The 19,002-nt window shown below is 39.6% G+C and overlaps 1 protein-coding gene across 1 annotated transcript in view; it reads right to left on the bottom strand.

The window, feature by feature from the left end:
- The window catches only part of si:dkey-112e17.1 (uncharacterized), a 36,774-nt gene extending 18,069 nt beyond the window's left edge, over window positions 1-18,705 (bottom strand). Inside the window, exons 1-2 of the mRNA XM_022664732.2 lie at window positions 18,513-18,705; window positions 1,117-2,081 (exon numbers count right to left, since the gene is read on the bottom strand). Coding sequence (XP_022520453.2) covers window positions 1,117-2,081; window positions 18,513-18,581 — 1,034 coding nt within the window. The 5' untranslated portion in view covers window positions 18,582-18,705. The remainder of the gene's footprint in view (window positions 1-1,116; window positions 2,082-18,512) is intronic.
- Between the last annotated feature and the right edge of the window lie 297 nt (window positions 18,706-19,002).

Here is a 19,002-nt window from a genome sequence, read left to right as displayed (position 1 = left end):
TTGCTATGGAGTTGTTAGGTGGTTACAATGGCATCCTAGGTGGTTGATGTGAAATCCTAGGTAGTTACTAGGTAGCTGCTTTGGTATTTATAAGTGGTTGCGATGTTGTTGCTATGAAGCTTGTGAGGTGGTGGTTAGGTGGTTACAATGGCATCCCTGGTGGATGATGTGGAATCCCTTAGTGGTTGCTCTGAACATTCTAAGTGGTAGCTAGTTGGTAAATTTGGCATCCCAGGTGGCTAGACTCTTGCTATAGTGCTGCTACATGGTGGCTTTTTGCTAGCTATGGTGTTTTTAAGTGGTGGTTAGATGGTTAATATGACATCCCAGGGGGTTGCTGTGGTTTTCCTACAGCTATGAAGTTGCTAAGTTTAACTGGCATCCCGGGTGGTTTCTGGTATTCTATACTGGTTGCTATGGATTTGGCAAGTGATTGATTAGTATCCCAGGTGGTTAGATTGTTGCTATGGTGTTGCTAAATGGTGGCTAGGTGTTTACTTTGGAAACCCTGGAGGTTGCTGTGGTATTCCTATTGCTATGAAACTGCTAAGTGGTTACAATGGCAACCCGGGTGGATGCTATGATGTTACACAGTAGTTGCTAAGGTGTTGATAAGTGGTTGCTACATGTTTGCTATTAAGCTTGCAAACTGGTGGCTAGGTGGTTACAATGGCATTCCTGGTGGTTGATGTGAAATCCCTTAGTGGCTGCTCTTAAGTGTCTAAGTGGTGGCTAGTTGGTTGCTTGGTGGTTAATGTAATTTCAGGTGGTTGATCTGGTATTTGTTAGTGGTTGCTTTGGTTTTGGCAAGTGATTGCTTAGTATCCTAGGTGGTTAGGTGTTTGCTATGGTGTTGCTTAATGGTGGCTAGGTGGTAACTTTGGAATCTCAGGTGGTTGCTGTGCTGTTCTTGTTGCTATGAAGTTTCTATGTTACAATCACATCCTGGGTGGTTGTTATGGTGTTATTAGGTAGTTGCTATTATGTGGCTAAGTGGCTCTTTGGTGGTTGCTATTATATTCTCATGTAATACATTTGTTGTTCTGTTTGAACACCAGAGGTTTGAATCCAACTGATGCACTGGACGTAAAGCAAGGGCAGAAGATAGACTCTTACCTCAAAATCATGCCGAGAACGCTGGCGAGGACCACGGTGAAGAAAGCAGCTCCACTAACGACAGCCAGCATCACGTCCACTGTGCCGCTGGAGGACACCAGTGACCTCTGTCCTCCGGTTGTAGCCAGCTGGGTGGGGTTGTGGTAGCGGAAGAGTAGGACGAACCCCCGGCCCCAGTGGGTGGTTGTGATCAGCTCCATGATCACCTCCACCATCTCGGAGTCCGAACCAAAAACCAGCTGACTGCTGGACGGACGGTTGGAGCCACAGAAGCGCGAGGAGAAGGTGGTCAGGTCCGAAATGTAGAGGACATCGTGAGGGCAAGAGTCCATCACTGGCTGTTGGGTTTCAGGGCTTGTGTCTTCTTCACTGCCGGTGGCTGTAGGAGTAGCAGGAAGAACATTGGTCATTCTGCCTTTGGCTTCAATGGCGGATCTGGAAGCCTGAGGAGACACAGAGTTCTGGGCCTTGTCTCCAGGTGGTTGAGGTCCAGACAACGGTTGAGAAGGCGGTGGAGGATCTGGAGGCATGGGCAAAGGGGACTCATAGGAACGTTTGGCCGAGTTGGACACTTTAGCCATCTCCATCTTATTGGACTCCTCTTGGACGACTACCTGTTTGACCTCTCGATTCTGCACGGACCGCTGCGGTTCCTTTGCCACAATGCGAGTTGCGGCTAAGCTAGCTTTGGAAAGCAATTCGCCCATCGATGGGCTAAAATGTTCTTCACCTTCTTCCTCCTCCTCTTCCAGAAGTAATGTAGACGAGGTGGGGTTTCTTCCAGGACTGTTCTGACTCTCAAAAACGTCAAAATCAAACATCTCCATGGTAAGTTGGTGACCAGCGGGAACGAAGAACTGCCAGACACAGTGGGTGTTAGAGGAGTAGTTATAGGGGAAACCAGGGGACAGAACAAGGCCCTGCACATCCACCACGTCCACCTTGGCTCCACATTCAAAATACACCTGAGAAAAGACAAAGAAAAGAGGAGACAAGTTGTGGCGACTCTTGGAACAAAGAACCCAGACCAGATCTTAGTTACTGTTTGTGATATTCAAGCAGTAAGTTCCGCTGGATACTCTTTTTTCAAGGAAGAACAAGATTTTGTTTAAGGTTTATGTTTTCGTGAACTAAATTCTCATTAGGCTGAATTGAATGTTACCTGTCTATATCATTGTGTTTTTGTCCACGGTAATTTGTGTAGTGCTAGTCAACAAATTTTTATAATCGGCATTGTATTATAAACGATTATATTGACTAAACGTTCAGAAGATTGCGGTTCAAATCCTGTTCATGCAGCTTACCATCAGCTGCCGGAGCCCTGAGAGAGCACAACTGGCCTCGCTCTTTCTGGGTGGGTACAGTAGAAGGCACTCTTTCCCCTCATGACTTTAAAGGGTGATGTTGATCAGCACAAGGCTGCGTCTGTGAGCTGATGTATCAGAACTGATTCGCCGTGCTTTCTTCTGAGTGCTCTGTGATGATACTAGGCAATAAAGCATCAGCAGCAGTTCAAAAAGAGGCGGAGTCTGACTTCACATGTATCGAAGGAGGCGTGTGCTAGTCTTCACCCTCCTGGTGTGTTGGGGCATCACTAGTGATAGTAGTCCTAATGAGTGGGTTGAGTAATTGGCCTTCTAAATTGCGCAGAAAATGGGGGAAAAAAATTATATACTGACTAATCGTTGTAGCCCTAATAAGAAATTTTGGCCATGTTGGAGACTTTTGAAGCCAAATTGCTGGTGCTCCAGTGCAACACCTAGTGATCTTAATTAAAGGATCATAAAGTCTACATCATATAAACTGGACTAGATTTTAAGTGTTTAAAGTTAACTTTTCTCAGGTTCAGTTCATTTATCGCAACGTTAACATACATTAACGTCAGCAGCTGTTTCTTCGAGCGAGAAAAGGAAAGGAAACGACCCGTTTCTCAGATCAGCATCGGTGTGAATTCACCCAAAACGCCGGCAGACGGCATTAAAGAAATTAAGGCTGGGCAGAACAATCAGTACTGCTCTCTTATTGATGTTCGCATTATTATCTTCGCCCTGCCGCTCCCAAACCTGAACTATTCAACCCTCCTGCTCGGGCCAGCGTGCACCAGAGCCGGCCGCTGCGTCTGCTCGGCTAACCGTGGGGAGGTATTTCTTCAAACGCACGGCCTGTAATATTTCCCAGGTGTGGAGGATGGAGGGGACGTGGAGATAATTGGAGGCAGATGGGAACGGAGGCGAGGAACGCTCCCCGAGCAGACCTTCGCAGGGGCCTTCTTGTTTATTGGGTTTCCTTTTTGGCCTGGGTTCTGGACAGCCCTGCGAGACCCAAACACAACCAGACAGGTAACAAGCCTCGCCCCGAGCAACTCCAGCAACCTGGAATGAAACCGCAAAGCTACTGAGAAAGAGACGGAGACAAAGAGGGGAAGGGAACGCTCTCCAAACCGAGAAAAACAAATCGAGCTCCTCCATCTGCACTCCATCATCTATGACTTAAAGACATTCCTCAGACTATCTGCTACAAGTGGCAAAAACTGAGACGAGCTTTTTATTCAGGATTGAAGGGATAAAAAGCAGATCACCTCCGAAACATCGCTCAAAGACTGTCTGAACTCAATACCTCCCCTTATTACAGTTACTGCAGAGAGAAGAGAGAAAGAAAGAAATGCAACCAAATACTGATACTGGTACGATACCTTGAATTCGATATCGATACCCAGAATTCGATATTGATACCCAAACAGTGCTTTTTTTCAATACCTTTTTCTAAATTGCAAACAAAAAAAGATACTGGTACGACACCTAGAATTCGATACCGATACCGAAACAGTACTTTTTTCAATACCTTTTTATAAATTGCAACCAAATATCGATACTGGTACGATACCTTGAATTCGAAACCAATACCCAAACAGTACTTTTTTCATTACCTTTTTATAAATTGCAACCAAATTCTGATACTGGTATCATACCTAGAATTCGATATTGACACCCAAACAACTTTTTTCAATACTTTTTTCTAAATTGCAACCAAATACTGATGCTGGTATGATACCTAGAATATGATATTGATACCCAAACAGTACTTTTTTTAATACCTTTTTCTAAATTGCAACCAAATATCGATACTGGTACGATACCTTGAATTCGATACCAATACCCAAACAGTACTTTTTTCAATACCTTTTTCTAAATTGCAACCAAATATCGATACTGGTATGATACCTAGAATTCGATATTGATACCCAAACAGTACTTTTTTCAATACCTTTTTATAAATTGCAACCAAATATCGATACTGGTACGATACCTTGAATCCAATACTGATACCCAAACAGTACTTTTTTCAATACCTTTTTCTAAATAAAAACCAAATACAGATACTGGTACGATACCTAGAATTCGATACTGATACCCAAACAGTACTTTTTTCAATACCTTTTTATAAATTGCAACCAAATATCGATACTGGTACGATACCTTGAATCCAATACTGATACCCAAACAGTACTTTTTTCAATACCTTTTTCTAAATAAAAACCAAATACAGATACTGGTACGATACCTAGAATCCAATACTGATACCCAAACAGTACTTTTTCAATACCTTTTTCTAAATTACAACCAAATACAGATACTTGTACGATACCTAGAATTCGATATCAATACCCAGAATTCGATATCGATACCCAAACAGTACTTTTTTCAATACCTTTTATAAATTGCAACCAAATATCGATACTGGTATGATACCTAGAATCCAATACTGATACCCAAACAGTACTTTTTTCAATACCTTTTTCTAAATAAAAACCAAATACAGATACTTGTACGATACCTAGAATTCGATACCGATACCCAAACAGTACTTTTTTCAATACCTTTTTCTAAATTGCAAACAAAAAAGATACAGGTACGACACCTAGAATTCGATATCGATAACCAGAATTCGATATCGATACCCAGAATATGATACCGATACCCAAACAGTACTTTTTTCAATACTTTTTTATAAATTGCAACCAAATATCGATACTGGTATGATACCTAGAATTCGATATTGATACCCAAACAGTACTTTTTTCAATACTTTTTTATAAATTGCAACCAAATATCGATACTGGTACGATACCTAGAATTCGATATTGACACCCAAACAACTTTTTTTCAATCCCTTTTTCTAAATTGTAACCATACAAAAAACAAAAAGCGATAATTATTCTCACACAATGGATTCATTTAACTGAAAATTGATAGAACATTCAACTTTTAATTTTTCTTGAAAGGCTGAAATGAAAAACTATAATAATTGAAATAATTGAAAAACTGAATGAAAACCTATTTCTTCTTCATCTCCAATTAACCTTCAGAAAATTAAACTGCTAAATGTTACACTGACCATGGATGAAAACTGTGCACTGTGTATACATTAATTATATATAATTATAATAAAAGGAAACGGTCCAATTAAAGCCTCTCTCTGGGTGTCCAGCAGACTTTTGGCCGCCGTCGTTCATTTAAACCCTTTTCTCGCCCCTCGGGTCGGTTGTTGTTGAAGCTGTAGTGGATTGCTCAATAGCTCTCTCTCTCTCTCCCTCTCTCTCTCTTACTCCTATATCTCTCTCACTATCTCTTTTGCTCTCTCTAGCACTCTCTCACTCTAACTACCCCTCTCTCCCTCTCTCTCTCTCTTTCTCCCTCTACCTCTTTCTCTCTCTCTCTCTCTTTACCCCTCTCTCTCTTTCTCTCTCTCTCTCTTTCTCCCTCTACCTCTTTCTCTCTCTTTACCTCTCTCTCTCTCTCTCTCTCTCTTTTCCTGCCCTTTCTCTCTCTCTCTCTGTCTCTCTTTACCTCTCTCTCTCTCTCTCTCTCTTTACCCCTCTCTCTCTCTCTCTCTTTACCCCTCTCTCTCTCTCTCTCTCTCTCTCTCTCTCTCTCTCTCTTTACCCCTCTCTCTCTCTCTCTCTCTTTACCCCTCTCTCTCTCTCATTTTTATTTCAATTTAAGAATGGATTTATTGGAATTAATTGCAATTAAAACCTTTTGCCAAAGCATGAAAAAAGGTAAAAAATAACAATACATATAAAAATATATATATTAACATATCTTACAAATAAAAGTAAATCATAAGGATCAATTAAAAAAATAATTCAATTCAATTTTCAATTTTATTTATTTATATAGTGCTTTTTACAACAAAGCTTGTCACAAAGCCGCTTTACAGGAAAAACAGGTCCACGCCTCTTATGAGCAGCACCACAGAGATGCCAATTTTATGGTGACACAGTGGCAAGGAGCAAAAAACTCCCTTTAAGAGGAAGAAACCTTGGAAGGAACCAAGACTCAGTCAAAGGAACCCATCCTACTCGGGTTGACCCGCTCAGTACAAACAAACAACAAACAACAAACAAATAACAGAACAAAACAACAGTACAGAGAGTTAATGTGAACTATGGGTAATATAACAGGTACTAATTTATGAATATAAGAATGTGATGGGCACAAACTATAGAGCTATGGCTAATACAGAAACAGATACTGAGTGTGTTAAAAATATATAATATATTTTATAATAAATAAACTCTCTTTCTCTCTACCGCTCTTTTTCTCTCTCTTAAACCTGAAATCATCTCTCACACACACACACACACACACACACACACAAACACACACAAACACACACAAACACACACACACACACACACACACACACACACACACACACACACACACACACACACACACACACACACACAAACTCTCTCGGTTCATGTGTCAGTGCTGCAGTTACTGCTGTAGGTATCACATTAACCCTCAGTACTCTCTCTCTCTCTCTCTCTCTCTCTCTTTACCAGCTGACAGCGCCGCTCCATTCCTTAGCAGGACTTCCCGAGATTTCCCATAACCCCCTTAAAAGTGATTCATACCGGACACAAATCGGAGAATTTTAATTCAGTGTTTTCCATTTTATTTAAAAATAGTTAAAAGTATTTACAAAAACTAAAAAAAAAAAAAAAAATTGCAATGTTAGATTTCACTGTTATGTAAAACTATTGTTTTATATGTTGGTCTTTTAAAAGTAATTAAATAGTGAAACAAAAAAAAAAAGGTTTGAACATGATTTTTTTCATGAAAAAAAATTTCACGAGTGAATTATCCCAATTGAACCTGTTATAAAGGAGGAACACCACTGTATTAAATATTGACTATACTGATAATAATCAGCAAAGGAGATAATAATGAAATATTCACACTGCTCATTAGGATTTTTTTCAGATATTTTTTGGATAATTAAACATGCACCAGGTCAAATTGATCCGGGAACATCATTGCTGTTTCTGACAAATGAACATAATAGGAGGGTTAATTAATTAATTTTCAACATTATAGATTAATATTAAAAGACAAGAAAACGTGAAACAGTTAAGGGACGCATATAGAATTTTGTAGTAAACAGTAAAAAAGTGTTTTTATTCGTCCACATTAATCCCCTAATCTAAACCTGATGAACTGAGATGGTGATTTGAGGTGATTTAATTGGGATGAGCTGGAGCTTCACAGTGTGAAGGAAAAGCAGCCAGCAACACCACAGCAACCACCTGGGACACCACAGAAATCACTAGAAATACTAAATCAACCCCTAAGCAACACCACAGCAAGTCCCTGGAAGACCTTAGCAACTACATAGCAACACCACATGAACCAAATTAGATACCACCCATCAACATTCTGGCTACCACCTGGGATACCATAGCGATCACTTAGCAACACCAAAGGAACCACTAGAAATACCTTATCAACCACTAAGCAACACCACAGCAACCACCTGGGACACCACAGCAATCACTTAGCAACATCACAGCAACCACCTGGGACACCACAGCAATCACTTAGCAACCCCACAGCAACCACTAGAAATACCATATCAACCACTAGGCAACACCACAGCAAGTCCCTGGAAGACCTTAGCAACTACATAGCAACACCACATGAACCAAATTAGATACCACCCATCAACATTCTGGCTACCACCTGGAATACCACAGCAATCACTTAGAAACACCAGAGAAACCACTAGAAATACCATATGAACCACTAAGCAACACCACAGCAAGTCCCTGGAAGACCTTAGCAACTACATAGCAACACCACATGAACCAAATTGAATACCACCCATCAACATTCTGGCAACCACCTGGAATACCATAGTGATCACTTAGCAACACCACAGAAACCACTAGAAATACCATATGAACCACTAAGCAACACCACAGCAAGTCCCTGGAAGACCTTAGCAACTACATAGCAACACCACATGAACCAAATTGGATACCACCCTTCAAAATTCTGGCAACAACCTGGAATACCATAGTGATCACTTAGCAACACCACAGAAACCACTAGAAATACCATATTAACCACTAAGTAACACCACAGCAAGTCCCTGGAAGACCTTAGCAACTACATAGCAACACCACATAAACCAAAATTAGATACCACCCATCAACATTCTGGCAACCACCTGGATGCTATACCACGACCAGCCACTGCCAGACCTACAGTATCCTTCTAATTGATATCCACTCAGCTCCACCCCTATTAAATCAGCTTAATTAATTGAGGGAATTTTATTTTATTTTTTCCATGATAAAGGGCCCCTGTGAACAGCGTCATTCTCTTCTATATCATTAGTAGGAGATGCACCCCCTCGCTCCGAACAGCCGAACTGGGTCATCACGGTGGCTCTGCCATAGGATCGGGCGATCTGGTTGGCACGGCGTGATGAGCATGGTAGACTACACATGAATGGCTGTGGGTGCCGCTGTGCAGGGTAGGAAATGGGGGCATTCTTACAACACCAAACACCCCGGCTGGGTTACATCACCGGGCAGCGCTGGCACACACTAATGACTAAAGATGCCCCTCTCCCCCTCTCCCTCCCTCAGAGAAACAAAAGCAGGCTGGGGTGTTTGGTGAAATAGCGCTTTAATGAAGAGCGGAGCGGGACGGGTTTATATAACACCCTGCTGTCCTTTCGGGTGCTGTGGACAAAAAAAATAAATGTACCAGCAAAGAAAATACAAAGGTGATCCGTTTTAGACTGTTCTTTCCGTGCACTTCAGCCAATCACTACCATCTGCCATTCTTTTTGTAGGTCACTTGACAATCAAACAATCGAGTAACAACTTAGCAATCATCTGGGATACCATAGAAATCATTTACCATTACCATTACTTACTACACAACTTGAGATACAATAGAAACCTTGCAACCACCTGGGAAACCACAGCAACCATCTGGAGGACCTTAGAAACCACCCAGCAGCACCACAGCAACAACCTGGGACACCACAGCAATCACTAAGCAACACTATAGCATCCACTTAGCAACTCCACATAAAGTCCCTGGAAGACCTTAGCAACTACGTAGCAACACTACGTGAACCAAAAGGGATACAACAGAGCCATCAAACCAAACTGAACTGCTTGAATTTTTGCACCAGGAGTAAAGCAGCATAAAGTTATCCAAAAGCAGTGTGTAAGACTGGTGGAGGAGAACATGATGCCAAGATGCATGAAAAAAACTGTGATTAAAAACCACCAGGATTATTGCACCCAATATTGATTTCCGAACTCTTCTGGAGATTGTTGTTTCTAAATAATATGAACTTTTTCTTTGCATTATTTGTGGACTGCAAAGTTTCACATTTTTTGCAAATAAATGCTTGAAATTTATATTTTTGTTGAAAATGTGGGAAAATTTGATTTACCCAGATTTCGTTTTGGCCAAAATGTTACCAATCAGATCATGGTACTAACTGCATTTTGAGTAATTATACAGTTACAGTACAAAAGTTTGGATACACCTCTTCTCATTCAACGTGTCTTTCTTTTTATCTTTTTTTTGTAGATATACAGGATTTTGACCATGTCTCATTTACTGCAAATATATATATATATATATATATATATATATATATATATATATATATATATATATATATATATATATATATATATATATATCAAAAGTAACCACTTCAGTTTCTGAATCAGTTTCTCTGATTTTGCTATTTATAGGTTTATGTTTGAGTTAAATGAACATTGTTGTTTTATTCTATAAACTACAGACAACATTTCTCCCAAATTCCTAATAAAAATATTTTAATTTAGAGCATTTATTTGCAGAAAATGAGAAATGTCTGAAATAACAAAAAAAAGATGCAGAACTTTCAGACCTCAAATAATGCAAAGAAAACAAATTCATATTCATAAAGTTTTAAGAGTTCAGAAATCAATATTTGGTGGAATAACCCTGGTGGTTTTTAATCACAGTTTTTTTTTTATGCATCTTGGCATCATGTTTTCCTCCACCAGTCTTACACACTGCTTTTGGATAACTTTATGCTGCTTTACTCCTGGTGTAAAAATTCAAGCAGTTCAGTTTGGTGGTTTGATGGCTTGTGATCATCCATCTTCCTCTTGATTATATTCCAGAGGTTTTCAATTTGGTAAAATCTAAGAAACTCGTTATTTTTAAGTGGCTGTATATATGTATGTATGTATGTATATATGTATGTATACATGCGTGACCCTCCATTCTGACACTGTATAAAAACAAATATGTGCTTGAGAAAGTGATCCAAGACCACCTGCTCAGAAACGTTTACTGGGACAATTCCTGGCAGCCTGGATTAAATGAGAGAACAGGAATGTTCTGCCTCTCTCTCTCTCTTTCTTTCTCTCTCTCTCTCTCTTTTTTATTTCTTTCTTTTCTCTCTATTCTGTCTTATTTTTCCTCTCTTGTGGACACCGTAACTTTTCACAACAACAGGTTTAGAGATGTTATATGAGCTGATGACACCACTTGAAGGCAGAGTTCCAGCCTCCGAGGCATTACTCATTCACACACATACACACACACACACACACACACACACACACCCCTGCAAGTCCCCCATAAACAGGCTTTGGGCCTCTGTAAGGGGGCAGCGGTGCAGGCTGTTTATGGTGGGGAAAGTGAGCCTGCTCTGCTCTAAACTCTGGTGAACTGGAAGCCAGTGTGAGGCTGGGATGACCCAGTAGTGAACACACTAGTGAATATTTCACACAGTAAATAATCAGGGGAAAAGATTTACCCAGTTTCTCCTCCTTGGCCTTAAAACTGGCCAATCGTTTACAACTATAATTTAAGACTCTGTGATCTTAGACAAAAGCTGTACATAAAGCCTAACATAATAAATATTGTCTGACTATAAGGCGCACTATCAGTGAATGTCTATTTTCTGGTCTATTTTTATGCATAAGGTGCATTAAGTGACACTAGTAAGGAGTAAAGGGGTTTGTTACACTAATAACAGTCTTTTCAATGTCATATGTTACTTTACTACATGTGTAATAATGCCCTGAGACCTAGTCTTAGAGTCTTTGTAAAAATCCGCAAAATCCACCGGAGATCCTATTTAAACCTATAGCCTATAAACAAAACTGTTGTATGTAAACATATACCTACCTATCTCGATTGTAACTGGCTGGTGGTGTTTTTCCTCCGTAGACAAATTCTAACCATTTGTTTCTTAGCTCTGAATTACTGGGTAAAGCATATAAACACTGATGTGATATTCGCACAAATAACACAGGAATGAACTGCCATGCTGTTATTTAGCTGCTATCTGACGAGATGGTGTCGCTGCCCGGCTACAGCTCTGCCTGTGGGCGGCCCGAGTCGAGGTGGGCGGGGTCATGAATACTAATTCACGGTGCTTTTCCTGATCGACTCGTTTTTGTTCTGAATATTTTCTTTTACTAGCTGCTGCAGACAATGAGGAAGAGGTTGAGGAAGAGTTTCATCATGTGCAGCATCATGAACAGCTCAGAGAGACCTACTGTATTTCACAAAGAACAAGAACAAGTGGATTTTAGCGGAAGGACACATTTAAAGTCACAATAAGGAGAAGAGTACACTCCTGGGGGTTTCAGAGACTACCTTTCACAATGTCATCCCATAATAGCCTGTATTCATAAAGCAGGCAGCAAAAGCGGTGGGTGAAATTGAGTCTGACCCAGTTATTACAGTCTGATAATGCAGCTACTTCCTGAAGCTTTAGGGCTCTGAGGATCAGACGCAGGAGATGTATGGGGAGTTTTAGAGGTCAGGTCTACACTTACACTGTAAAACTATCTGTAAACTATATTTACAGTATATTTAAAGCTCTGGAAAAATATAAGAGACCACTTAATGATGATGTTTTTCCTTGATTTTATCAAATTTAAAACCTCTGGAATATAATCAAGAGGAAGATGGATGATCACGAGCCATCCAAAAGCAGTGTGTAAGACTGGTGGAGGAGAACATGATGCCAAAATGAATAAAAACTGTGATTAAAACCAGGGTTATTCCACCAAATATTGATTTCTGAACTCTTAAAACTTTATGAATATAAAACCTGCATCTTTTTTGTTATTTCAGCCATTTCTCACTTTCTGATTTCTGCAAATAAATGCTCTAAATGACAATATTTCTATTTGGAATTTGGGAGAAATGTTGTCTGTAGTTTATAGAATAAAACAACAATGTTCATTTCACTCAAACATAAAGCTATAAATAGCAAAATCAGAGAAACTGATTCAGAAACTGAAGTGGTCTCTTAATTTTCTTCAGAGATGTACAGTTTAATTAGAGTACAGCATCTATCAGCAGTTCTGTTAAAGCACCATCTCTAACAACTAAAAAAAACCCTACCATCATAGGTTCCTCCAAAGCCACACCCCCAAACAATTTCACCAATCAAATTAACGCTCCTCTCAAAGCCACACCCCTAACAATTATAGTCTTTACCATTAGTGGTTGCTCCAAATTACCGATGACCAATTACATCTCTTCCATACAGTGGCTTAATAAATTACATCCCTTACCAGCAGTGGTTTCTCTAAAGCCCCGCCCCCTAAATAAAAAACACACGCCTTCCTATTAGTGGTCTGCTCAAAGCTCCACCCCAACAATTACATCCCCTACTATCAGTAGTCAGTTCTTTACATGGTGTTCTGGGTTCCATCTGGGATCTTTTGTGACCTCCTGGATGAGTTGTCCATGCCCTTTTGGAGTAACTTTAGTAGGCCGGGCACTCCTGGGAAGGTTCACCAGTGTTTCTCATGTTTTATCCATTAGTGAATAATAATAGCTCTCATTGTGGTTCTCTGGAGTCCCAAAGATGACTACATAACTTGATAGATGATCAAAGAGATCTTTGATCTGCTCAAGGACTGTTATGGCAGCAGATCCAGTATCTTTCTGTCATTCAGGATTTAGAAAGCACTCAGAAAAGTAATGAACGTGTGAAACAGTGAGTTCAACAAAAAAAGGGGTTTATATAAGAAAAATGCAAATCCAAAATTCCCTTTTTACAGTTTCATTACAATAACTATAGAAAGGTAATGCTACCTAATGCTCTACAAGCTCAAGAGCATCTTTTTTTTGGCAGACTATCAAAATAAAAGTCCCATAGTAAATTTCCTGTTCAATTAAACTGACAATAAGGTTGCTTACATGAAATAACAGAAATATTACCAAAATATTTATAAACAAATAAAACATATGAAATTTTATTTATGGCTCTAACACGGACAGTAGGTACAGATCCCTCCCTCAGAAGAAGTCTGCTGGATAATCCTGCTATGTACTGTCTGAGGTTCTCAACCAGCAGAAGATGTGGGTGGGGCTCTGATGGGTGAGGGGTGGAGCTAGGGTGGTTCTATGCAGGTTTCTATGCAGAGCATCCAAACAAACGGCTCATAGAAAACACAAAACTCTTTCAGATAATTCACAGAAAAAGAATGGCTGGATTTTTTTTGGTTGGTGTTTATAGTGTTTATAGTGTTTATAGGGGTTAAAGAGACCCAAGTGCAAATACAAAAGCACGCAAAAAAGTGAGTTTTGCATAATAATTCCCCCTTTAAAGCAGAGAATTCCCTTGAAAGGATCAATTAGTCAAACGTTCAGCTTAATCAGTGTCATGAAAAGCCAAATCCCCGATTATTAAACATAACAGCCGCAAATTACAATCCTCAACCCAGCTTCCTCCCCAGACCACAGAGCTGTTTAGAGAAGTTATTCAAGCATTCACACTGTTTTTATCCCAGATCTGTGACAAGCGATGGAAACGTGATCTATCTGATATGTGAAATTTTATATCCCCAAATGCTCCCAAATATGTGTTCTGCTGGCCAGTGCAGTTCTGAGGTCTGCATGGGTGGTTTTGCACCAATTAACATAGTTTGGTGTGCAATTTCCCCACACGCGATGGAGTATGTCCGGGTTGGGGGTGTGTTTAAAGCATGTGTGTGTAGTTAGTTTGTGTATGTGTGTGTGTGGGTGTGTGTTTGTGTGTGTGAGAAGGCGCTATCAATGGTAGGCTGCTGACTCATTTACAGAAATTATTCACAGATTTGGTATGTGATTCCACCAGCAGCGCCAACTCAATTAAACCTCACACAGACCATAAAACACAGCAGCAACAGCAGCACAATTCAGAGTAATGTTCACACACACTCACACACACACACACACACACACAGACGGAGGGGTAACAGTAGGGCCAGACGATATATTTCAATATCACAATATATTTCTTAATTTCAGTCTATACATTATCTTTTCCATATAATTTCTACACAGAAACATTTCAACACAAGCACACACACACACACACCGCCAGGGCATTTAACAACCACAGGGCAATTTTTATTCTCCTTTATTCACCTAAATAGACAAATAATTTATTTATTAATTAATTAATAATTTTATGGAAATAGATGCCAATGGGTATCAATGGATATACTGTAAGTCTAGATGACTAGATGATTACAGATTGCTACAACTATAGCGAATTTAGAGTATAAAGGAATAGGAGTAAAGAGGGATACGAGTATGGATGGCTAGAAATATGGAGACCTATGAGAATGGATGGCTGGTAGTATAGAGGGATAGGAGTAAAGAAGGATGCGAGTATAAATGGCTAGAAATATAGAGGCCTATGAGTACGTTTGGCTAGCAGTATGGAGGGATAGGAGTATGAACTATGGATGGCTAGTAGTATGGAGGGATAGGAGAGTACTATGAGTATAGAGGACTTTGAGTATAGGGGACTTTGAGTATAGGGGAAGTGAGTATAAAGGACTATGAGTATAGATACCAAGGAATATGGATGGCTATGAGTATGGATGGCTAGGAGTATGGTTGGATATGAGTAATGAGGACTATAAGTGTAGATGGCTATGAGTATGGATGGCTATGAGTAAGAATGGTTAGGATTATGGATGGCTATGAATTTGGATGGCTATGAGTAAGAACGGTTAGGATTATGGATGGTTAAGAGTATGGATGGATTTTCCTTTATTCACCTAAATAGACTAATTTTTTTTTAATAATTAATAATTTTATGGAAATAGATGTCAATGGGTATGAATGGATATACTGTAAGTCTAGATGACTAGATGATTACAGATTGCTACAACTATAGCGAATTTAGAGTATACAGGAATAGGAGTAAAGAGGGATACGAGTATGGATGCCTAGAAATATAGAGGCCTATGAGTATGAATGGCTAGTAGTATAGAGGGATAGGAGTAAAGAAGGATAAGAGTATGGATGGCGAGAAATATGGAGGCCTATGAGTATGGATGGCTAGTAGTATAGAGGAATAGGAGTAAAGAGGGATACGAGTATGGATGGCTAGAAATATAGAGGCCTATAAGTAGTATAGATGGCTAGGAGTATAGAGGGCTAGGAGTATAGAGGGCTAGGAGTATAGAGGGCTAGGAGTATAGAGGGCTAGGTGTATGAATGGCTAGGAGTATGGATGGCTAGGAGCATGTATGGATAGGAGTAAAGAGGACTAGGAGTATGGATGGCTGAAAGTATAGATGCTAGAAGTATGGAGGACTATGAGTATTGATGACTATAAATATAGATGGCTGTAAATGATATGTATGAGTATAGATGATGAATGTGTATGAGTGTAGATGTGTATAAATGGGCCCTACAGTAACTCTTATTGATAGCAGGAGAGCGTCATTCTGATAATCCTGAATCTCTGAATAGAATTTCTGATGACGTTTCGCTTCAGGAACTTTTTCCCCTCAGAGGCGACGGAGCAAATTTCTCCTGCTTGTTCCAAAAAATCAACTGAATACAAAAGAGGACAAAGGCAGCATTTAGCATGTCTCTTCAGGCACGTAATAATGTGAGATGGGTACCTCCACACACACACACAGACACACACACACACACACAAACATACAAACACCGAGCGAATGCAGCCACTCACACTGATAACTCAGTAAAGGTCTTTTGTTGAGTGTAAAAATTCCACCTTTCACCCCATTCAGAACCAGGTCGTCTAAATCTGACGATTCAGTGCTAAATATCAGTAAATCATCAGATTTAATCAGACAGTATATAAACAAGATGGATACATGAGTATGAGTAGGTAAGAGCATGAGTATAGATAAATATGGGTATGAAGGAGAACGAGTACAAATGGATATGAAAATAGAGGAGTATAAGTAAACGTGAGTATGAGTATAGGTGGGTATGGAAATCGAGGAGTATTAATATAGGTGAGCATTAGTATAGGTGAGCATTATTAAAGGTGGGTATGAGTATAGGTGGGTATGAGTATAGATCAGGGGTCACCAACATGGTGCCCGCGGGCACCAGGTAGCCCGCAAGGACCTTATGAGTAGCCCGCAGGCCTGGTCTAAAAATAGCATTTTTGTTGCTATTCTTTTTTTTTTTAATCACAGTTGCATTGATGTAATTTTAGATTATATTACATTAATATTAGCTTAGAGATAGCCTATAGTTTATATATTATACAATATAATGTAATATAATATGTAATATTATATTAAAATATAATATAAAATGTAAACACTTGCAGAGATTTATAATAATAGTGTTGCCTATTGATATCTGTGTCTTCACATAGAGAAATGTCATTAATTATTAATAATAACATATAATTAAAGGTAAATTGAGAAAATTTGTAATTTCACGAGTGTGTATCAAACTGGTAGCCCTTCGCATTAATTGGTACCCAAGAAGTAGCTCTCAGGTTCAAAAAGGTTGGTGACCCCTGGTATAGATAAATAAGTATAGGTGGGTATGAGTCACCATCATAAACTGTTTTTGGAGTACGAGTATAGATGGATATGGAAATAGAGGAGTATGAGTATAGATGGATATGGAAATAGAGGAGTATGAGTATAGGTGAGTATTAATATAGGTGGTACAGGTATAGATGGGTATAGATATGTAAGAGTATATGTGTTGTATAAGTATAGGTGGGAATAAGTACAGATGAATATAGGTATGGATAAGCATAGGTACAGGCGAGTATGAGTATAGATGAGTGTATATTGTAAGGGTGGGTATGTATATATATATATATATATAAGAGTATAGGTGTTTTGTAGTATGTAATGTTGAGCAGGTAACAGCAGTAACAGCAGTAACAGCAGGGCAGGGTTAACTCAGGTAAACAGCAGTTCTGACTGCATGGCCAGTTCTGGCAGCCAGACAGGTCCCACCATTAACAGCACCTTCTCGAGAATCTGCTAATCACCTTTCATACACACTAATCCCTTCATCAACAACAACACTCAACACACAGTAACAGCAACCAGCCACACCGGAACTTCTTACTGTTGCTGTAGTTACAGGTACTATATTTACTAATGTTACAATTATTGCACCTACAACACTACTGTTACTATAGTTACAGTTACTATACTTATTAATGTTACAGTTACTGCACCTACAGCACTTACCACTCTTGCTGTTACTGCAGTTACAGTTACAATATTTACTACTGTTACAGTTACTGCACCTACAGCACTTACCACTCTTGCTGTTACTGCAGTTACAGTTACAATATTTACTACTGTTACAGTTACTGCACTCACAGCACTTACCACTCTTGCTGTTACTGCAGTTACAGTTACAATATTTACTATTGTTACATAAACTGCCCTCACAGCACTACTGTTACTGCAGATTGTTACTATATTTACTACTGTTACGTTAATGCTTTCACAGCAGTTTCCACATTACTGTTACTGCAGCTACAGTTACTATATTTACTACTGGCAGCTTTTCGTTCTGCACACATGAACACCACGAGCCTGAACTGCAGTTTACAAGTTGAGTTTACACACACACACACACACACACACACACACACACACACACACACACACACACACACACACACAAACAAACTAGGTAGTTCAGCAGCGAACACAACTCTGTTAAAGTTGTAGAAACACTGTATCACTCCTCACTCTTAATCACTCTTAATTACTGTTACTCTGTTACTCACTGTTACTCGCTGTTACTCACTCGTTTAGCTTCGCACGCGCTGATCCACAGCAGCAGCAAACAAGCAGCCACGAGCGTCACCTTCATCATCCTGCAGTCGCGCGACAACTCACACTCACTCAATCACACACACACGCACACATACATACATACACACTCACACACACTCTCATACACTCACACACACACACACACACAACTCTCTCTCACCTGGGGCAGCGGGGGCGCGCACGCACGGCGAGCACGCGCTCTACGCCCACACCAGCGAGGCGTATTTACACACACACACTGCACGTGCACAGCATGACACATCCCCTGTATTGCTGGGTTTTTATATTCTGTATTTATCGAATAGTTAATCTGTATTTAACGAGTGCCTTTATTTTATTCAGTGTAATAAAATAATTGTTTATTCGTTTATTTATAATACATTATTTTATTATACATTTTAAACGCGTACATCGTTGCTATCCAATAAAAAACAAGTATTTCCATTTTTGTTGATTTTTAG

The sequence above is a fragment of the Astyanax mexicanus genome, chromosome 22, assembly GCF_023375975.1.
Source record: "Astyanax mexicanus isolate ESR-SI-001 chromosome 22, AstMex3_surface, whole genome shotgun sequence".
Lineage (NCBI taxonomy): Eukaryota > Metazoa > Chordata > Actinopteri > Characiformes > Acestrorhamphidae > Astyanax > Astyanax mexicanus.
Note: the sequence above shows the minus strand (reverse complement) of the source record. Positions and strands in the feature narration are given on the sequence as shown.